Source organism: Cyanistes caeruleus, chromosome 5, assembly GCF_971803275.1.
Source record: "Cyanistes caeruleus chromosome 5, bCyaCae1.hap1.1, whole genome shotgun sequence".
NCBI lineage: Eukaryota > Metazoa > Chordata > Aves > Passeriformes > Paridae > Cyanistes > Cyanistes caeruleus.
Genome location: NC_141705.1, coordinates 31001802 through 31025399, shown reverse-complemented (window position 1 = coordinate 31025399; position 23598 = coordinate 31001802). Strand labels below are relative to the sequence as shown.

Genomic DNA, 23598 nt, shown 5'->3' with positions numbered 1-23598 from the left:
CACTTTTTCTTGGAGAGATGAAGCAACCGATGATTTGCAGATGCTGTGTGTAAGGAGAAAGAAGATATGGTCTTCCACAGTAGAAGAGTGGGACAAAGACTGCTCAGTAGTTACAAGTTAGGAGGAATGAGTGCTTGAAACAAGTTAGATGTGGGGTGGAGAAGAGAATGTGTCTTTTCTGATCAAATATTAATGAGAGGTGAAAAACCTCAGTGGGTTATAGAATCATACCAATGCTTCACTGGTTTAGGGAGCGGCCAAAACACAATATTGCTCTTCATAAAGAGAAATGGGAATTAACTTATTGCCCTCTAATACCCTCATTTGTTCAGCCCTTTGAAGTACTTGTTTTTTGTGGGCAAGTTCAGCTGCTGTCTCACATGGACTCCTTGGTTTGGTTCTCAAGCAGAAGTAGTGTCAGTGTAGTGGAGAGGTGGGGAGCTGGATTTCTCAGGGGCAGGTGAAGGAAAGGGCAGCAGAGCTGGCCAGTGCTGGCCAGGACAGACTGTTGGTACCCCAGCACAGTGCACTGCACATCTGGTCTTGATTCCATTGTCTGAACACAATCAGAACTGGGTTTGATTTTTTTTTTTTGGTAGGTGGGGTTTTTGTGGGTTTTTGTCTTGTTTGGGTAATTTTTACATTTTGCTTTTCTTGTTTTGTTTTGTTGTTGTTGTTGTTTATAATTTGATTACTTGGTTTTTTTTTGGCTGGCTTTTTGCTTGTTTGCATGTTTTTGTTGGTTTTTGTTTTTTTTTCCCCTTTGGTTTATTTTGGTTTTAGTTTTTTTTATTTGGGGGATTTTTGTGAGTTATGGATTTTTTTTTTGGTGGCTTTGAGGTGTCCTTGAAAATGTAGCATCCATGTATCTTGCAAGACTGTGTCCTAGAATAGTTCTGTATCCTTTCTTACAGGCAAAGCCCTTTGGGCACAACTTAACTGTAAAGAAGTTACATAATAGTGAAAAGCTTAAAAAAAAAAGGATGTTTTCCCCCAGTTGATGTAGTTGTCCCTTGCAACCACGTATTATTAAGTGTTGGTGGGTGCTCTAGAAACTTATCCCATTTTCCTGTCTTTTTCTATTGATTTAACTGTGTTTTTAATGGACTGTCTTATTACTGTAGCCTTTTGTCCACATCCATCTTTGTATTTGCTTTTCAAGGTAATTTTCTCTCTCTCTAAATATGTATTCACTGTGCACCCGTAAGGATGCTGTTACAATACAGTAAACAGATATCCTTCATGGTGGAACAGAGTATTAACAATTACAGCAATTACAGCAAAGAGCTGATGAAAGCCTGAGGTGCCTCTCGCTCAGCAATGCAGCATGTTTAGAAAGTGATATGGACAAACAAACTATTTACAGACCAAAGAAATGCCCTCATACACACACACACACAAATATGGATGGGCAAGAAAAGATCTCCAGAAAGATTTTGTGTATTTTTCTCTCTTCTAAATTAAGCAACAACTTCAGAGCACATACTATACAAATACTATATTGTTTACAACTATTATTTTGCTATTTCAGGAAAGCTGTTCTTCGTTTAGTGTCATGTACAACTGTACAGCATATCTGGTGTGAAAGAAAATGTACTGTTGAAACCAATGAGCTGTATATTTTAGAAGCTGAATCAGTCACAAGAGAGTTGGTGTTAAGATTTTTGAGGTTTATTTGCTGGCTGACAGAACTGGAAAACTGTGAACTTTCAACCTGGTTGTAAGAGTCAGTATCTATGGTGGTGGGTAAGCAAGGGCAAAAGTGAACAATTTAAGAAAGGGAATTCTAAACAAACAAATATGTACGTAAAAAAAAAAAAAAAAAAAAAAAAAAAAAAAAAAAAAAGCTGTTATTGCTGGCCCAAATGCAATTATCCGCAGTTAATGTAGGAAGAGAATTTCTTTAACAAGCTAGATGAGTATAACTAGGGGATTTACCAGGGGGTAAATCTTCAAGGATAATGTGGTGTTGCTTATTGTTCTGTGAAGACTGCAAATACACAGTGGCGAGAAGGATGTGTTCAAGCTGGAGATTAGCCAGAGTGGGAATTTGAACAGTGGGGTCATGGCTGAAGGGAATGCATAGAGGTTTTAAGCAAGCTGCAGTGCATATATTTGGAAGGGAATTAGTCTGTCTCATTCTGACATCAGCTTCTGTCTATTTAGATGACTAATAAAGCAAAGGGCTACACTTTTATCTTACAGTTGTTTCTGAGCTGCTTGTGAACAATCCTAATTGTAAAAGGCCTGTTATTTCTTCCCTTTGTAAATGAGTCCACAAACTCCTGAAATCCTTGTTTGCCTTTCCTGTCCCCCCATCCAGATTGTCATGTGAATTTTCTTCAGATCCTTGCTGAAAATTTACTCCAATGAAGCTTTGCATTAAGTACTGCACGTTGATATGAAGGGGTTAATAAGAGTGTCTGTCCCCAGTGTCCTGCATTGCCCCTGAGGGTTGGGCAGGATCAAGGAGAACATGTGGGAAGGTTGGCACAGCCTTCATTTGGGAAGAGGCAGAGAGGAGAAGTTTTGTTGTGGCTAATGCCTCCAGCAGAGGTGAGCTGCAAAAGGGCTGCTTGTCTGGCTGGAGCTGTGTGGGATGTGGGAGTCCTGCAAAGAGCTGAGCTGCTTTGTGGGCTGACTTGAAGGGACATGAGCCCGTATGAGAGGCCAGACTGACCAAGGGATAAAAATCTCTTTATTGTAATCCAGTTTCCTGAAAGGAAAGTGGAGAAGATGTGTGTAAAATTAATCTGATGAAAGAACAGATATTGGTCAGGTCTCACTGTGATTTCCTTGTATTTGTTTTATTATTGTACTGGAGAAGAAAATTCACCACATTTTTTGATTTTGTTTACTGATGCAGATTCTGGACTGACTACTGCTCCTTCTAATGCCCACCTCCAGTCAGTTTGCAGCTGTCAGGACTGTGTGGCAATTTTATAGAAGACAAATCTTTACTAATTTGCTTTTCAGTTTAGATCCTTGTTACCTCAGAGGAATAATATGATCACTTTTTTCACCCTTACTGATGCCTGGTTGTTTAAAATGGGAGAAGGGACCCTTCTCTGCAGCTTAAACCAGAAGTTTGCTGGTATGTGAACAGCAACATGCACTGAAGTTCAAACCAAACAATGTTCTTTAATCCTAGTTCTTGTGAGTACTGTCTTGGGTATTTCTCCTACCCAAGCAACAGTGAGCACCAGAAATGTAGTCCAAAAGGCTGGGTGCAGGCTCCTTCAGCCTGAGAGGCTAGCAATTCATTTGGGCAAGCTCTGAAGTTAATAGTATAACCAGAATAGCAGAGATGTCTTTGAATAGGTCCTTTAAGCACAAGAAACCAGGCTGGTATTGTGATCACAAGCTGAAGAGAAATTGCAGTCATTTTAAAATCCATTTATATTTTCATTTGAGCTAGAAATAAATACTTTTTTTAGATGCTTCAGAGAATAATTATGAGTCAGGTTCAGGTTGAGGTTCCCTTACTGTCTTGCTGCTTTAGTAATACGAACAATCATAAAGGTAGTATTGCTGTAGGTGTGTCAGACTAGGTGATGATTTCTCAGCTGTACAGTTTGATGCCATCCTAAGATCTGAAAGACAATGGTCCCCTGGGTTTATTTTGTCTGTCCAGTGTCATTCAGCATAATATCCTACATTTTGGCTATGACTGAAGCTTGCACACACATTACTTTAAAGTCTTTATGTGCTTGTTTATTCCAGGGATGAGTTTCCCTCTATAATTTGTATACTGGGAAGCCGTGACAATATCCAGTTTCACTAATTCAGGCTGGCATGCCATCTGCACTATCTAAAGGTCAGTTCAAGTATTGTAATTCTGTGGCTTCTTAATAAGCAGCATTGTGCTACACTGGTTCCATTCCCTGATAACAGCAGCAGTAATCTAAATCCTGTGCCAAAAAGTGGAAAAAAAAAAGACATTTCTCGCCTGGAAGAAACCTATATGTCATCTATTTCAGGAGCTGTTCCCGCATTTTTGACCACTCAGTTTCCTTGCTCTGAGGTTTTTCCTTGATGCGGATGCATGGATGGCTTCCCAAGCTCATGTCTGGATTCTAACAGCTAACAGCGGCACCTTGTGACCGCCAGAAGAGTTTTTGGCACTCAGGGTCTCCATCTGAGCAGTGCCCCCAAGCTGCTGCTGCACAGAGAGCAGGATGAGCTCTGGGACATGGCTCTTCTTGCTATTTGCAATATCCACAGCTGAGTTAGGGGCAGCAGTATGGTCAGAGTGAGAAGGGAAAGGGAAGGCAAGGGATTATGCCAATGTCAGACCACCAGCTGTTCCCTGCATGCTGATCTGCTCTGGAAAAAAAACCCCTAAAGGTAGAGTTAGGGAAGTGAAATACCTAAAGGAGAGACAGAACTGGAATTCTGGAGGGGAGAAATGTGAGCAGAAGTGTCATAGAATGGTTTGGTTTGGTTTGGAAGGGAGCTTAAAGATATCTAGTTTTAACCTCCCTTCCATGGGCAGGAAATCTTCCACTGGACTAGGTTACACAGAGCACCATCCAGCCTGTTCTTCAGTACTTCCAACCTCTCTGGGCAGCCTGTTCCAGTGTATCACCATCCTCACAGGAAATTTCTTACTAATATCTAGTGTAAATAATATCCTCCTTCAGACTTACTTCCTTCTATGATTATCTAGTGTCACAAAGAGAAATGTTTTGGAAGGCAGTGACTGGCCAGCAGCAAGGGCTACTTTGGTGTTCTGATCCCTCCATGAGAGTGCACTGTTAGTGTCACACCTAGAACTGAACTCTTGAAAAATACCCAAGATTCCTATTGGGCTCTTTTGTTGGTGGGTTTCCTGGTCAAGTAGTGTACTTTGTAGCAGTTCTGTATCAAAGGAAGATGGGAAATGTTCCATCTTACCAAGTGCAACAAATATTTTTCCACATACTGTGTGTTTTGTGCTGCGAGAGATGCTTCTGAAATGCTCAAGAGGCAGCAGTAGCAATAGATCACAGAAGAACTGGAATTTGAAAAGGTAGGAAGGTCTTTGGGCGTGAGTGCCAGTGTTAGGGATGCCAGTGGTTTCCAAACCTGTGCTGTTAGAGCTGCTCCATTATCCTGTGTGGCTGTTGTGTGTTGATCTGCACTTGTCACATCATTCCTTTGAATGAAAGTGGAGCTGAAATATGAAGATGTTGATGGATAAGATCTTGGTTGAGTCATAAGTGTATCTAACATCGTAGTTATTTGTTGTTAGTATAGAATAGAATGTATATTTGACTTTTTGTAAATCCCAATGAAAGGACACTTCACTGAGTTTGGATTAATTTCTGCTATGTAGAAATAAAAATACTTAGAAAGAATATTAGGGGGAAGAAAACTCTTCCTTTCACTTATGATGCTCTCTGAAAGGGGGAGCAAACATATTTCAATTTTATTTTGTGCGTCCTCATAGTCCATATGCTTTTGAGAGACTAAATTTCATTACTAACTTCAGGCTGTAGTTTGATATCAGCTTCACCAGGGTTTTTTGCCCATGTAAAATTTTATATTTAAAATTAAACAAAGGAGGGATAGCAAAAGGGGTTTAGATTAGAGCTCTGAAGTACTAACAGAGGCTTTCAATTACAACCAATACTTTGCTGCCTATGAATTTCTTTCAAGACTTGACACTGCAAATTAACACATTGAGGAAACCATGCCAGAGTGCTTCAGCAGCAGTGATTTCTGATGGAGGAAATAACATTTCTTCAGTGTTGGGTTGCCTTAAAAAAGCACAGAAGGAACTTCATAGTAGGACACAGCTGACAGCACTGCCATATAGTAACAGAGATGAAGAACAGTTTCAGAAACAGGGCAGTAAAAATAACTTCTCCCTCGTTCAGACACCAAACTGAAAACTTCCTTCAGTACAGCTGTATGAAAGCTCCTGTATCTTGCTGAAATGAACACTGGAAAAAAAAAAAACCCAAAACACCCTTGGGTTAAATGAACTTTCAGTCCATCTTGAAAACATTTTTTTTCATTTATTTAACAGAACAGTGAAGGAGCATTACTAAAATAATTCATAAAAATTGGGAGAAGGCACTACAGCTACAACTGCTTTATTGACTGTTCCAAATTGCTAAAATGGTTTTCTTTCTTGTGGGAAATCTTGGTAAAAAACCCTGGTTTACACACAGGACACTTTTCTACCCCCTTTCTTTTTTTTTTTTCCTAGAACTGGCTGCTGTGTAAGCCTGTCTTTCAGGAAATACTAATCTGATAATGTTTAGGCAGTCATTCTAATCTATTATTTCTACCTGAATCTGAACTTCTGTCCCTGTTCCATAACTGTCTGGTTGACAGCAGAAATAAGTAGCTTTTGTCCCCTGATGTTGATTGTACTCCTAATGTCACAGTGCCCATGGGAGGTCTGCTTTTTTTGTTAGATAAGACCAAGCTGTTTGGTTGAATATTTTTGCTAATGGTCATGTTGGCAGGTGCTCTTTTGTCTCTTATGTTTGGGAACAAGGAAAACATTAAAAGATTGTACAGCGAATGTGCAAATGCCCCAACTGGTGCCATGTGATATGATTCAGTTCTCATTTTACAAGCAGTGGACCGTATTGATGGTTTAACAATCTCAGTTTAACAGTCTCAATTGTCTTAATTTCTAGCTGTTGCTTCTGCTGTTAGTATTTTCATTCTTTCTTAAAAGAATGTGCATCTGAGAGGAGCTGCTACTTGGTTCATCTTGCTCCATATCCTGTCTTTGCCAGTTTTAATCATGTGGTCCTGGAGAGGTTTTAGTTGGTAGCGACTCTGAAGACCTGGGTCTCTAATCCTTAAGTGATTTTGAATTGTTGAGCCAGTGCCATATTGACTTTGATACTGTTCATTCCCGTTCACTAATATCATTTTATTGTGTTATTTACATCTTAAGCCATTTGGAAAGCAGTGAAACATCTCAGCTTTTCCCACAGTGGACACAGATCCAGTGGGGAAGATATCTTGAATCTCATTAGTCTTGAATTCTCCAAGGTTCCTGTTACACCTTGGTCTTCCACTAGTTTCATATTTATAGTTTCTCTGGCAGAACTTTCTGCTTTTAATGTATTTTAAAATAATCTTTAATTTTTGATGTCTGCAAATTGGTCCTCAAACACTTCTGGGTTATCTTACCTGCTAGAGTTTGCTCCTTCTTATCCTCATCTTTGTATGATTTCCACCTCCTGGAGTTCATAGCCTTCCTTGCTTTCCCTTTTGTCTTTCAACTCTTGCTGAAATAAATGGTACAAACTTGCCAATATGACATCTTTGTACACTCTGTGCTCCATTCTAAGAATTGCCTTTTTAGCTCTTTGGCTCTCTTTAAAAAGTTTGTTCACTTCTGTGTTGTTTAGATGGTTTTGATCATGGAAGTTGCAAGATTTGGCTATTGATGCTCCTTCAAAGCTTCATTTTTAAACTCTTTTGTTAAATACTATTTCTTCAGCAGTGTCAGTAGTCAGACACTGATTTGGCTCTTAGGGGCTGTTTTCTGCAGTGAAGGAGCTGCTGACAAGGCTGAAAGGTGTGGCACATTGTGTGGGTGGGCATGAAATAGCCACACAGGTGGGAACAGGAGAGATCATGGGGACCCTGCTGATCCTGAGGCAACCTACCGTACAGTTAAGCTTGTGGTAAATGAACAATATAAGGGAAATATGGAGAAATAAAATCATTAATTTTGTATTGTCCTGAGAAATTCTGTTCAGAGGATTCCTTCTTAAATTTTGTCGTCTCCTTTGAGAATCTGTATGTGCATTTGTTAATGGATATCAACAGATCTAGCCACTCTCAGTTGCAAAGCCCACTTAAACATAGTATAGGAGTGAAATATTTTTCAACTTTTTACACCAGTCCCTGGATGGAACCTTTCATACTGAGAACATCTTTTTAACTCTGTAAAGAGATGGACAAAACCTGTTTGTTACAAGCTTTCCTTTAGACTCTTACCCTCTTGTGAGAGGTCAGCTAAATTAGACACTCCTGAGTCTTTTTCATGAAGATCATTCTTTTCTGTATAGGCCACTAAAATGGATTGAGTCGGACAAATTTTTGGCAGGGTGGTTAAAGAAAATATGAATATGGGGAAAGATATTTCCCAAGTAAACTGAAACAAAGAGCCACAAACAAATATTCTAAACCTCAGGGGTGCTTAAAGTAACATGCTTCACTCCAGATACAGTAGTTATTTAAAATACAGCATAACTGTACATTTTCCTTGTTTGAGAGGTGACTCAGTAATATCTGAATTCAGATACAGCTGGAGCTGAATGTCAGTCCCTTAATGCAAGACCTTTTCTCCACTTGTTTCAACAATGAGTGTGAATACCATTGCCTTCTGGAGATACAAATCCAGCCCTCCCTCCTGTGTGCTTGTGCTGTGGGGCAAAGTGGCTGCAGGCTGTTTAGCAGGACTTTGGCAACAGAATTTATTAACCTCAAATAGAGCTGAAGAAATGGAAGGGAAATGAGCTGCTGTCCCTGTGGGACTGAGAAGGCTTAATTTTGAGTCTGCCTCACTTCCTCATAGTGTTAAAATATTGATTGTGGGATTTTTAGGGTGACCAGTAGAAAACCAAGGGCAGCAATAGTGATGCATATGGATTCTAGTAGCCTTTTTATGAATTGAAATATTTTCCTTTTAGGAAGGCTATTGAGGACAACTTAGAAAGGTTTGCTATCTCCCAAGTAAGATGGGACTTCTTGAGGAACACAGATTCACACCTAGCTCTTGGGAAAGCTTCCACACTAAGGAAGAATTAGCCTGCACTGAATCAGAGGAAGCCTCTAGGCTATGAATTTAAGTGTCTAAAATACTTAAGACATGGCCTACTAAAAGACTTTGAAACTGTTATTAAGATATATTTTCTTGGACTTCAAGCAAAACCTCTCTCTCCTGCAGCTGCTCTCTACTTTTAGTAGCTGTCTTCCTCTAATTTTCAAAATTCCTCACGTTTTGCTTCAATGCATACCTGATGCCAAGCTGGTAAGTTCCTGCTGTTGTTGGCTGTTGTTTGTGTGGTTTTGGTGTTAGTGGTTTCTTTTTCTGCAGTTGTTTTGTTGCTTTTGTTTTCTTGGGACATCAGGTGCATCTTTTGTCTTTATCTTTTCTGTTGCCCGGGTTAGATGGCTTTCTGGCTTCCTCAGCCTTCTCCAGCTCTTGAGGTGGGCAATCAGTGAAAGATGTGGATTTAAACACTTTAGGTGTCTAATCCAACTCAGGCAAAGTGAACTTTGTTCTCACTCTTTCTAGGTGTTTCTGAACAGCTACACTAAGTTTTTGGTGGTGAGTTCTGTGAAATTTTAGCGGAACCGAACAGTGTTTGGCTTTAAACCAAAAAAAGCCCAGTGCATACAATCAGGCTCCAGTTGTCAGGCTTATTATATTTTTAGCCTTTTTCTCTGTGAGTTGAGGTATTTTTTCCCCAGTGAAAGTCAAAGCAGAAGTTTCTGTTACCTAAATGGCCATCATGAGGTATTAGTTGTTTAAACAGGAGGCCCTTGAACTTTTATGCTATAAATTACTGTCAGTGCCTCAAGTTCTCTAGAAAAAGATGAAATTACAAAATAAACTTTTTGATGCAGCAGCATAATCTTTCCCTACGTATTTCTTCAAAGTTAAATTCAAGCTCTGAAAGCAATTCATCTTGCTTAGCATGTTTTCCAATTGGGACCCTGGGGATTAAGGATGGAATGACTCATTCACATAATTGGGCTTCTCAGTGCTTTTCCTCACATTGAAGGTTTCAACTCAAAGCGGATAAGAATATAAGAAACTGAGAAATGACCATCTGTGGCAAAAAGTCTAGAAAGGCCTATGGCTCAGCTTTGATAATGCTGAATGAGACTGTTTGCTCTTGTTCTAAGGTCATGTTCTAACTGAGAGCCTTGACTCTTGGGTGACTGCTTCCAGTGCCTAACTTTTTTGTGTGTGGAGTTCTAGATGTGTGTTACCAGGTTTAGCAATGGATATTGGGCATTGGCAATTAATAAGCTTTTGATTCTCAGCAATTTTTTTCCTTACATGAGGGGAAATAACTGTAATTATCTCTTAAACATTTTCCTGTAAGATCAAAGCAAAGATCCCATTTTCCTGCTTTGCAATTGCACTGGATATTGCACTATGCTTCTCTGATTTTCATTCTCCCCCAGTGCAGCTGTGGAAGAAAGAATAATGCTGCCAAAATTTTTCTGCTTCAGCATGCTTGTTTTAATGGGGACTTCATCTATTTAGTATTTTTATGAAGGCTTGTGGGGCTTGAAAGCCATTTAATGCTAAAAATTGGCAAGAGCTATGAAAAGAAACTGAGACAACCTTGGTTGCCTGATGTGGGGAATGTGTGCAGAGCTTTCAGTGAAACATGTAGATTCCTTGTGTGGAGCCTGTGGGTACCTTGGTGTGGATGTTCACTGCTGATGTGTGCATAGCTGTGATCCAGACAGTGCTTCTGAATCATAGAATCATAGAATGATTTGGGCTGGAAGACAGATAAAAGATTATCTAGTTGCAAGCCCTTGCCATGGGCTGAGACTAGAACCGGTCGCTCAGAGCCCCCTCCAGTCTGGCTTTGAACACAGCCAGACATGAGGTATCCACAACTTCTCTGGCAACCCCTTCTGTTATCATCTTCACAGTAGAAAAAACTGTTTTCTAATAACTCATCTAAACCTACTCTCAGTTTGAAGCCATTCCCTCTTACTCTGTCACTACAGGCTCTTTTAAATATTCTCTCTCCATCCTTCTCGTAGGCTCCCTTCAGGTACTGGGAGGTCACAACTGGGTCACCCCAAAGCCTTGTCTTTTACAGATTAAACAATCCAAATTCTCTCAGCCTTATGTCAAAGAAGAGGTGCTGTATCCCTCTGATCAACTTGGTGGCCTCCTCTGGACTTCCTCCAACAGGTCGATGTCCTCCATGTGTTTTGGGTCCCAGAGCTGGACACAGGTGGGGTCTCAGCAGAGCAGAGCAGAGGTGCAGAATCCCCTCCCTCCCCTGCTGCCCACGCTGCTTTGAATGCAGCCCAGGACCTGTTGGCTCTCTGGGCTGGGAGTGGCTCATATCATAGCTTCTTATTCACCAGGACTCCCAAGTCCTTCTTGGCAGGGCTGCTCTTGATCTGTTCATCTCCACCCAGCCTGTGTGGATACTGGGGATTGCCCCAACCCAAGCACAGCACCTTGCACTTGGTCTTGTTAAACCTCATAAAATTCCCATGGAGCCTCTTCTGGAGCTTGTCCAGGTCCCTCTGGATGGCATCCCATCCTTCAGGTGTGCCAATAGCACCACACAGCTTGGTGTCATCTGCAAATGTGCTGAGGGTGCACTTGGTCCCTTCATCTATGTAATGAAGATATTAAATTAATAGTAGTTTAAAAATATATTAATTATTTAAAAGTTAAGTACTATTAAATGTGAAGTATTACATTATTATTTATTACTTAAATATTAAATAGCACTGGTCACAGTATGGATCCCTGAGGGACACTGCTTCTGATGTCCACCATGACTCTGAGCTGTTGACCATTACCCTCTGGATGGGACCGTTCAACCAACTCCTTATCCACCTAGCAGCCCAGCCATCAAATCCATCCCTCACCAATGTAGAGAAAGATTTTGTGGGAGACCCTGTCAAAGGCTTTACGGAAGTCCAGATAAATTACATCTGTAGCCCTTGCCTTGTCCATTGATATAGTCACTCCAGCACAGAAGGATGAGTAAAAGGCTGAGTTACTCAAGAGCTTTTTTATCTCAGTCTCCAATGGAAAGCTCTTTTCCTACATCTCTCAAGAGGATGAATGTTAGGATGGGACTGGAGGAGCAAAGCCCCTCCAACTCTAAGTAAAGATCAAGTTCATGATCTTCTCAGGAGCCTGAATGTATGTAAGTCTGTGGGACTCAATAAGGTACATGGCAGAGTCCTGAGGGAATTGGCTCATGTAGCTGCCAAGGCACTCTCCATGATATTTAAAAAGTCATTGCAGACAGGTGAAGTCCCAGGTGACTGGAAAAGGGAAACAATAGTGCCTAGCTTTAGAAAGAGTAGAAAGAAGGACCCTGGGAATTACCAACCTGTCAGCCTCACGTCTGTGTCTGGGAAGGTGATGGAAGAGATCATCCTAGAAACTGTGCTAAAGGCACATGGAAGTGATTCAAGGCAATCAGCATGGCTTCTCCAGGGGCAAGGCTGAGTCACGAGTCATGCAAGGCACCTTGTGAACCCCACTTATTCAGCACTGGTCTATCTGCAGACAGGTGTCAGTCATGACCCCTTCATACAACACGGACTAATTCCTGCAGCTGTCTTCCTTCAAGGGCTTTACTGGTAGATTCAAGGTGGAAGTAGAGCATTTCTTCTTGCCCCTCTACTCCAAAATGGAGCTTAGAGACAGATTTCATACCTTCTTTGGCTTGAGTGGGTTCAGGTTTGTACCCCTTGGGCAGTGCAAGAGCTCTCCTCAGATGTGGTTTCTTGTTTCATGAAGGACATGGGTAGAACAGGGAATCGTGGAAAAACAATCTGATTAAATATCCTTGGAAAAGGGGCCCAAATCTGGTACTCTGGTCACGTTCCTTCTACTAAGCATATATGCCTACATCTTGGATTTCTCAGACCAGGTGTGTTAAATACTGAGTGAAAGAGGTTTCATAGGGTTGTCTATTGTTGCTTCTGCCTCAATTACTCTTAATCAGGTAGAACTGTAGTTTGTACTCTGCTTCAAGGCTAAGTGACAATTCATTCACTCAAAATATTAAATGGACAAAACAGCAATGAGCTTGACTCAAATCTGCTCAATAAAACTTTAAATTCTACTATCTCCTAAGTATTTTAAAGTAGAAATAAAAAATACTTCCATGGGGGACTTAACTACAGTTCAGCAAAGGGCCAGCAAGATGATTAAGAGACTGAGGCTGCTTTCATATTAGAGGCTGAGAGAACTGAGGCTGATCAATCTCAGGAAAAAAGAGGGCTCAGTGGGGAACTTGATGATGTTTATAAATACCTGATGTGAAGCTGTAAAGACAGACAGGCTCTTCTCAGTGGTACCCTTTGGCATGGTAAAAGGAACGGGCACAAATTGAAACACATGAAAGTACATCTCAATATAAACCTCTTGCTGTGACAACATGAGGACAGATGAACACTGGAATAGTGAATGTGTGACTGAAATTCCTTATTTTAAAATGTTTGTTTTGTAAAATAAATCACATGGCCAATGCTTCTGAAGGTGCTGGACTGCTGTTGAGTCGAACAGCAATACTCTGCTGTATCAGTTTTAATTGGGTTTAAAATGTCACCAGCTTCATCTGGTGTATTGCTGTAGCTCTGTGTGGGAAAATAGGTTTGATTGCACTTACTGGACCTGCATTAGGTAATCAGAGCTCCCCACAAAGGGAGCATTTGTCCAACATATCCTTGCTTTACACACCAAGAGCAAGGCTGTTGAAAGCTGTGGGGTTGAAAATGCCTGCTATTTCCATAAGTGAGTGTTATGATGCAGCCTTGTTTTCTGCTGTGAAGTATAACCTCGGTGTTGCATGTTGCCTAGCAGCAGTTCTTGTGAAGAGGTAAAAAATACGTACACATATATACATTCTAATCCTTTCAACAAAGCATTCTCTTACACCTACATGGAATCTCATTGTAGAATAATGAGACATTGTTCCTTTTCAGTTTGATGTTCTATATTAGCCTTCAGTTCACAGCACTACAAATAAAAGTATATTTAAGTGTTGATATTCCTGTCCTTCACACCTCTCAATTTTAAAAATCTTCTTCAAGCTTTCTTCTGCAAATGAGTAACTTTAGAAAATGTATTTGTAGGGCAGGTTTTCATCTTTTCTGGGAATCCTTATCAACTGAGAAATGATGCAAATTTGTGCAGCATCTTCCTCTTGCTGACTCCTGAGACTCATTCCTACTGACTAGCAGGTATTATGGAATCTTGAGCAGAACTTCCACTAAGCTTAACCATCCTTGCTCAAGATGGGCCTTAGACACTGATGTGAACTACTACAGTGTGTGACACCCTCTGCTCACAGTTCTGTAAGATTCCTCTAAAGCTATTAATTAAGAAAATTATAACAGCCTGTTGTACAAAAGGCTCTTAGTTATCAGGGTGAATAGTGCAGTGCACAACCAGAATGTGGGTTTAAACCTATTGATTTTCCAGTTCTTTTACATAAGTCATGAGATTCTTAACCTGCATATGGGCAAATTAACACAGGGATGTCAGTGCCTGGCTGTGTCCTGTAATCCACCCAATTTCCATTATACAGCAGCCAAGCTGGGAGTTGTTCCATTTTGTATATAAATAGCACTCCAAATGCAGTACCCTGTTCCCCTAGATGGTAGAAGGCTGAGGCTTAGCTCTCATGACAGAGAGAATCTAATATTGTATATTTCTAGGCTACAGAACTTTATGACAGTAGGAACAAAATGGAGGTGGAGCTGAAAGGATTCCAGGCTATATTAAAAATTCACTAATGTGCCAAGAAATCTGTTCTGAACTTAAAAAGCAACCCTCAAGCAAGAGGCAAAGACAGTTACATTATTCCTTTAGCCTACCATCAGGCCAAATTTATGCTAGAGAACTCTCTTAAGGGCTTTGTTCTTTTTCTAGTCAGAAAAGCAGCTGGATAATACACAGGAAAACTGTACTCCACCTTCACTTCTTCAAGGTAAACTTCTAGTGCAAACTTAATGTAAGAAGTTGCAATTGAAACATAATTTCAGGAAACCACCAACTATTTAGCACAGTCAGATAGTGGCACGACCATTTCAGCATGCAGGTGCACAATCAAGGGGTAACTAGTCAATAAAGTAAGCATTCAGGTGATAAAGGAGAGGAGAAACTGCTTTAAAGATCTTGGGTGATTTTTTTTTTTGGTATATATTTCTGTGACTTGAGAAAAAAAAAAAATACTCAGCAATTTAAACAGCTGATATTGTATGTTTAAAGAAAAATGCAAACTACCGAGAAGGCTACTGCAGTTTGAATACCCATCAATCTTTATTCAGACTGGCCCGATTACTTTTAAAAACACCATTAAGCAGACACACACTGCCATCTCGTGAGCATCTCTAACACAGCTGCAGGCTGACTTCGGAGGAGAGGAAAATGAATTGCTTGGAGCAAGTAACTTAATACAGTACAAAACATATACAGACTTAAAAAAATGCTGCACTGAATGCTTTGTCAATGGTATATTATATAATAGAGATACACAGAGCAAAGCTAAAGTATTTTATTAATAATTTATTGTCAGTAAGAAAGACTGGCTAATGGTAATTTTCAGTAAAAACCTTTACAAGACCATTGGATCACAAATATACAGACACTATAAAAACTGTGTCATGGTGGTTTTGGTTCTAAACTGGTATCCAGAGGGTCCCCAACACACTTTCCAAGAAGGGAAAAAAAAAAATGTTTACAGTTCTAAAATACAGCAACCCATTTAAGACATTTCCATATAGCTGACCCAGAAAAATATCAGACCTAACGTATGTACAATTGAAATTGTGTCAATATGTTGAATGTTTTACAATGAAATGTCAAACCTTAGTTTTCAGGGGAATACATACAGTGATGCCCTGATTATAAGTCAGGGTGCTCATTTTTAATGGCACACTAACATCACTAGTTTCAGTGGAAAACAAATTCACAAAATATCTACAAAATCTAGTTAAAACTATTAAAATCAAAACTGTACATAAAATTTACAAAAAGTAGGAGAAAATTAATTGCATTAGAACTATATAAATATATGCATCATGCTAACATGGAGAAGTGGTATGTGATTTTTTTAAACATAGAACAATGTAAGTACATAAAGGATGTTCAGAAATGGCACAGCCAATGGATATCTTGGAACTTTCCAAATACAGTAGGTCAGGAAATGGAAAGAGGTTCATTTAGTGAAATGAATTGCATGATTCAATGCTGCCATGCCAGTTTAGCTCACTGAAACAAAAGCATTCACCGTGGCTGGAAAAAAAAAAGAAAAAATAAAAAAGCTCTTGAAAATTGTTTTAGATTTGATAAAGTTTGTTAGAGTCCAGGCACTTTTGTTGAGTGTGTCAGACTTCTGTATGTTGCTGGGAATCAAGTGGAGGAATTTTCACATCTTCGAAGTGGCCATCGTCTCCACTCTCATAGTCACTCATCATGACTTCAGACTCCATCTCACAGCATGCCGACACATCCGAGCAGGAGGCTGTGGAAGCGTACACAGACATGGACATGTTGTCTACAGCGGGTGCTTCAAAGTCCTGGCTGAACCCCAGTGAGTACGGAGCGTACGGTTCTCTGTAGCTGCCGCTGCCGCCACTGGGTGTAGTCTGAGGTTCTGACATGTCTGCAGGGTAGTGATGGGGAAGGTACTGATTAAGGTTAAATCTCTGCCTGCTCCTTGTAGAAGAACCCAAGCTACCTACGGCTGGCATGTCTCTGGGTGGCTGTATTGACTCAAACTGGTCGCTGTATTCAGGTGGTAAGGGTGGAAGCTCATCAGGTGCAGGGAAGTCATCAGGTGGAGGTGGAAAATCACTTTCTATGTCATAACCACCGGGGTAATAGTCTGTATCGATGGCATTTGGATCTGTGTAGAGGGGAGCTGACTCCTCAACCACTTCGTAATTTGGATACTCTTGGATACCTGGCAACTGAACACTTGGCATCCAGTCTGATGTATCCCAGTGATAACCTGAGAAGTTATATTAATAAAAAAAAAAAAAAGCATAGTATTACTATCTTGTATTCAGGTTATTCTGAACTGAGAAATCAACACACATATTAAGACAATGCAATCACTGTGATTAGGACACTACTTGTTAATCAGCAGTTTGCCCTGGTTGCACAGAAGACATTCAACACGACTTTATGCCATGCATGAGATAGTGCATCATTCACACTTGAACTTTTACATTTTCTCAGGCATCACCCTAACGTGGGAAGAGCTGTAGTCACCTATGGAACGTGCTGTCACAATACATAGCTGTTCGCTGGATAGCAAAGAAACAACACCCTACCTGGTGCAGCTAAACACTTAATTGATCCTGAGTAATTAGTTAGGGTGATAACAACAGTCTATTTTTTGTAAGAATATACTTAGCATATATAACCCACGACTTTCTTACATAAAAGAAGCAAATCAGCATCTATTTACCAACATCTATTTGGTAAAGTATTCAGACCATTTAAAGTGACTTTGCCACTCAAGCAAATTATAAAGTTAGTTTCACAAAATGCTGTTAGCTCTACAGGAACACCTCTGATAAAAAATTTTTGTTATTAGTAAAGACATTCCACATTCAGCTACAAGAACAAAACAGGAAAATCAAGCTTAATCATGCAAAAATGACTTGATCCTCTCTTGCAAACTCTGTCTGATGGAAACTAGATGTAAGCCTAAACTAACTAAAACCCAGTAATTTCTCTCATCTGAACACCAATAAAAATACACTGTTGTAATATAGTGCAAATCTAGTAAAGAGAAATCACTGCAGATGAATGCATAGCAAGCAACTGATAGTAAGTCTGTGTTAAAACAAAATATTAACAGAAATATTTTGGTGAACATCAATGAACTGCATGCAGAAGTCACCTCTTGAATTGCTGAGGTCAGGAACAGCAAAAGATTCTTTAGGTGGCAGAATAAGAAGAAAAAGGAGAAAACATCTGTAGTTAGGAATCAAATAGTAGAACCAATATGAAGACAAACAATGACTAGTCACTATGACATTCATGCTGCTTTTTTAGCAATACTGAAGTTGGTTCTCTTTAGAATTTTCTCCTGGGCTCCTTATTTGTTAAGACTTGAACTGCAGGAATTAATGTGCAGCCCATCTGGGACACACACGTCTTGTGGTAAAATCTGCAGTCTGGAGTTTACTGAAATCCTTGCGTCAGTATATTCAGGATTTCTGCTAGCCAGGGTAACAGGACTTGATCTGATTTCTTTCTTTCCTTGTATCTACCCTTGTGTTGTGATACAGGGCTCCATCTATTGGCACTTACACTTTGAACTGTCTTTGAGTATCAAGGTAACCCTTCCTTTAGTGTCTGGCTTTCAAACGTAAAGCACTGGGAAACCTGCTTCCCTTCGTGCAGCAATTCCAACAACTCACGCTCTGCAGAGAACTGCCCTGTGTTATCTGACAAATATTAAACCTTTCTTCAGGAATCTATATTCCCTATTAAAGTCTGTAAGGATGAGTGATGCCTATCCCAATAGCGGAATCTTCTCCTAAGAATTCATACTTTCATCTGTAAGAAGACTGAAGGGACAGAGGTTGACTCTTCAGAGAGATGTTCCTGTTTTTTTAAGCTTGCCTAGCCCAGACAAGAAAAATACTGTTCAGACTAATGGAGATGTCAGTCTGAGCTCTGAGACTCTCAAAACATCTCTGGCCTCAACTACAGGAGAAGGCTCTGATCACTACTCTGCTTAGAAGACAACACTCCTTATTTTTCCTAGGAAATTGGGTGCAAAACTAAAGCCAATAGGCTTTATAATTTAGAGCACTTTTACCAAGGATTGGAGGGATCTTGGTTTTCCTCTTCTGAGGCAAAAACCCTTTAACATAATGGCAGAAACAGAAACTAGAACTGGATGTGTCCATCATTATGTGACAATCTGCTAGACTGGAGCTGTATTTTCTCTTGCATTCGGCACTGCTGATTTGCATCAAGCTACAACCTGAGGAGCAGGGCAGAGAATACAGCCTAAACTGTCCTGTGATGAGATTAGCTACAGTTCATGCTCCCAGGATGCCTGTTGGACAGAAGCACTTGCGGAGACTAAAGGTAAGCACCATCTGTCCCAGAACATGACCTAGCTGCACACTTGAGTAAGGATCTCTGCTGCTTGAACCTCCTGAGGGTTCTCAAAAGCAGAAGTCTTTCCCTAAGATGCTTTGAAAGAAGAAATGCTTATTAAGAGCAGAAACTTTCAGATGTTAAGAATCAGCTGACCAGGGAATATTTGATCTCTCTACAACTGCAAAGCATAAAATGTTTGTATTTATCTTATGGTGGTAACACCAAACAATATTTTTACCTTTAAGTTGAGATCTACATCTATAATTTTTAGATTCTGTCAAAATATTAAAGAAAATCTGAATCAGTTATTAAATATTTCCCCTGGTAGATGTGGCCTCTTTTAGTCTTGTAATTCTCCCATTCCCAAGTATGGTACATTGCAATTTTTCTGCACTGAGGACTACTGTCCGTAGGTACACATTAATGAAATGGCACCCTCATTAATGAAATACTCTCAAGTATTTGGAAGCCCATTTGTCTACTTTCTTTTGTGTGTCTGCATAAATTAAAAAGGGTGTACTTCAGATAACAAACCAAAGTGAAACTTTAGCTACTATAATCGATTTTATGATCTTAACAATAGCTTCATTTTAAATAGGACTTAGTAAAAAATGTTATGCTTTCTAGTCTGTATCTAGAAATAAGAAGCATAGGCTGGATATTATTTCATAAGAAACCTCTGCAAACTCATGGTCATGGAGTGAATCATCTGCCTTTTACTGGAACTTAAAGTACTATTTAGTTAATTAAAACAATAGTTAGCATTTGTATAGACTCACTGGCACTTTTATCACTACTATTATATTGTAAAGAGTTTGTGTTTCCCAGAGTGGTTAGTTCTTAAACGTTAGCAGAAATGAAATAAAATACCACTGAAAATGCCTCCCTTGCCTCTTTCTAACTTCCAAATCAATACTACACACACAAATATATGTGTGTACCTATATCCAAAAATACAAAATTTACAAAAATACCAAAGTTTTAGGTACTGTTGTAAGGCTGCAAAGTAACAAACTACTTAAACTGAGGAGGGTGTGTATGGCTGTATATCTCAGCTGCAGACAAAAATAATTTTTTTTCTGCTTAAGAACAGATTGATCTGAAGACCAAGGAAGTGAGTACTGATAGCAGACCATTTTGATTCTGCTCAGCTGGACAAGGTATCAACAGGTGTGGGTGGGAGAAGAAAAGGAAGCAGAGGCTGCTGCTGTTTCATCTGCAGTACTGCATGTATTTGCCTTTGTTGTCTCAATTCTGCTGGCAGCTTTAGTATGAATATTTTCAGAAGAGAGTAAGCACTGAGATGTTTTTATGCCAATCCTTTTTTCCCCCCAAGAAAAACAAGACTTTGAAACCTGTTCATAAGGCATCTACAGCTACGCAAGAAGATATTAACAGATATACAATATAAATATATTTTTGTTATAACTTGTCAGAAAGTCTAAGAAAATAATATTTTATAACTTGCATCTGGCTAGGACTACATTACTAGAAGACAATGTAAGAAGACAAACGTGCATTATGCTGCCAAAGCAGTAAATAAATATGAAAACATGTATATACCTTCTTTTTCCACCGAGTCAACAACAGCATTGACAAGGTGTATTACAGTCACTACGGAAGCTTGTAAAAGGTATAAAAGGAGCAAATTAAAACAAACCTATAGTTAGTATCACTTTAAACAGCAGACAGATACACATAAAAACCCCCATCAACACTGTGAAATTGCAGTTTGTTACTATTTTATAGAGCAAGATTATTGGTGTACATACACATTTACTCTCAATCTAGAGAGTAGCTGCATGTAATACATAAAACACATATCTAAAGCTCAATTTTATTCTTGCTAAACATACAAAAGTAACTACTTATGAAGTACATTTTGCATGAGCACAAGGCTGCTTAAGTTGTGTTAGAATTTCTGAAATGTAGCCTAAATATACTCATTTGCATAATACTTTATCTGCAACAAACTAGACTTTTCTAAAGGTTTGTGTTGGGTAAATTAAGGATTATTGCATTAGACTTCTCCTTTAAAAATGTCAACTATGTTGCCTCCCTACCAATGAAAGATATGGGAAAGAAATTTTCCCGGAAATGAACAAAAAAGGATAGAATATGAAAAATACCTACTGAAAATTTCTGCTACTGATCTACTTAAGTTTTGTATGAAGTAGAGATATCACAGTAGGAATACCAAATTCAGGCTGTTACATGCTTATTTTTTTCAAAAAAACAAACAAATGAATGTATTTTTTATGTCTTCCCTTTCCCTCAAGACAGTTTTGGAAAGGAGAAGGATTTATTCTTATAGGCTAAAATGAAACAAGCACATGCAACTTGTTTGCACAGCTCAGGGATTAAATATCAAGCTAATAAATTCTGAATCTACCGAAATAGAAGGAAGGAATGGTATCTATGATGCTACAGCTATTTCTCTTAAAATGATGTATGAATGAGTACTCAATACATGACAGGAAATGGGAAAAAGGATATACTAAACATATAGAGACAGTGAGGACGGGAGAACAACATGTACAACACGACACTTAAAACCACAGGAGAAAAGTTGGAAGCTGGTATCAATAACTACTGATAAAATGATGAAGACTGTAAGCATACCATTTTACTTTCACCAATCATTAAACCAGATAGGTTTTTTATCATGCTGTTAATAACAAATCACTCTACTTCATTAAGAAGCAGAATGTTCTTTATTCCTAAGCTAAAGGAATTTCAAGTTCTTTTTTACCAGGCAGAGACAAAAGCAGAAAGTGGAATAAAGAGTCAAAGCACACCTTAACTTAGCAAATTAAGTTATGTGTGGACAACTGTGGCTTTGTCCAATCAGTATGACATGTTTGTGAGTATATAGATGCATTCATATCAACTATAAAAGCATCTGTCATCACAATGGAAAGGACATCCAATTAATAATAATCAAACCCACAAATACGTATGCTGATCATATTTTGATGGACTTGAGGTGTGATCAAAATATTTATATTTTTATATTGGCTTTTTTCAATGTATGAAATGTTTTTATGAATTCATTTCAATCATGGTGAAAGCCAAATATACTGCTCTATTATAACAAAATTCTTTATTGTGCAGTTTCCTTCATTACTAAAGTAATCAAACTTACAAGCAGTCCCTTAAACTCTGCTCTCACTCAGAACTGATCTGATCCATATGGGAGCTGAGGTCGCAGCAAGAAAAAGAGAAGGAAACAAATGAAACTGTAACACCAGAAAGCTTTTTACTGACAGCTGAACAGCAAAGTGAAAGTTATATTTGTGCAGAGGCCATTTTTTAAATTCACTGTATTCTTGCATAGGGTGATTTCTAAGGATAACCTAGAAGAGTTTACCAAATTCTAATGTTTTAAACACAAAGCTCTGAGCAACTTGAGTTTCATTTCCACTGTAATACTCTGATAGCAGAATGATTATATATAACTTTAAGGTAAAGTAATTAACAGTTGGTGTAGAGATAGGTAAAATATTTTTTAAAAATTAACAGATCTGGATATTAACATAAGTAAATACAAATATATATTAAATAAGCTACTATTTAATATATATTTAATATATGTAAACCCTATTGTTACTAAGAGATACAGATGCAAAGACAGAACAAATGAACATCAGCAGCAGTACAGAATGACTGCATTTCACGTACCATTGTCATCACATGATTCAGACTGGAAGGAGCTGAGAGACTGCACCTCAGACATGCTTTCTCTAGCACTGTAAGGATGGGAGTTCTTTTCATCCAGAGGCTTCTTGGAAAGGCAGGGGTCAAGATCCACTACTTTAGCTGAAAGAAGAAGTTTCAAGTGAGACAATGAATAGATTCTAGATTAAAGAATCAACACAATTTGAAGTTGAGATCTGCACATTTTTACAGAAATTAGTATAGCATGAAGGCTGGCCAGAGACAAAACCCAGTGAAGTCATAATGCCTTTTGTACTCTACGAGGTATAGACAGAGTGTTTGTACTCTTATTAAAATTGTAGCAGCACACACGTTTAACAGGAAAGTAAAAAATAAGAACATCTCTTACTGTCATAGTCAAAATCCCAGCTGGGTTTCTGTATTGAATCACTGTCCGAAGGCGAGTTGGAGGGAGGTGGAGGTGGCAAATTTGGTGCAACACTGCAAACAGCTACAGCTTTCCGGTGACCATGTACAGAATCTGGGTTAAAAGTACTAAACTCGGGGTGCTCAGGGATAGCAGACCCTTCAAAAGAATTCCTGTCAAGGTTGTTCCTGGAGTCGCTTGGAATGCTTGGAGTGTACGAAATGGGACGAACAGGAACCTGTGGTGGGATGTCAGAATAGATGTTCTTATTCAGTTTTGCATCAAAACACGGTCTTTGCAAGAAGGCTGTCGTAGCTCCCAGTTGCTTGTCTTCGGGTTCTGGCTGGTGCTTCTTCTTTCTACCAACCACTTTGCGGCAAACAACAAAAATCACAACTAACAAGAAGATTCCTGCGATGAAAACAATAATCCCAATCACTTCAGCTAAGCTAATGTTCCAAGATGTTGAAACATATTTATTAAGAACAATGTCTGTGCAGTGTTTGCCTCCAAATCCGTGACTACAGTTGCAGTGATAGGAGCCGTAAGTATTCTCACAAAGGGCACCATTGAGACACGGGTTTTCTGTGCATTCATCGACATCAGTCAGGCACCTGTCAGAAGCAGAGCACAGCAGAAATGTTTAGTTTACATCAGCAGCCTTTCTTGTAATCTTGCTCTGAAC

General features: G+C 39.2%; 1 protein-coding gene across 12 annotated transcripts in view; it reads right to left on the bottom strand.

Moving 5' to 3' along the window:
• Positions 1-14995: 14995 nt before the first annotated feature.
• FAT1 (FAT atypical cadherin 1) overlaps positions 14996-23598 on the bottom strand; it is a 105456-nt gene continuing 96853 nt past the window's right edge. For 6 of the 12 annotated variants that reach the window (XM_086887978.1, XM_086887983.1, XM_086887977.1 and 3 more), the window contains 5 exons: positions 22896-23527; positions 22511-22648; positions 20393-20452; positions 17613-17648; positions 14996-16712 (listed from right to left, as the gene is read on the bottom strand). In XM_086887978.1, the coding sequence (XP_086744104.1) occupies positions 16087-16712; positions 17613-17648; positions 20393-20452; positions 22511-22648; positions 22896-23527 (1492 nt within the window). In that variant the 3' untranslated portion in view covers positions 14996-16086. Of the gene's footprint in view, positions 16713-17612; positions 17649-20392; positions 20453-21974; positions 22029-22510; positions 22649-22895; positions 23528-23598 lie in introns of those variants that run through there. The other 6 variants (XR_015286535.1, XM_086887980.1, XM_086887981.1 and 3 more) reach the window with 6 other exon arrangements.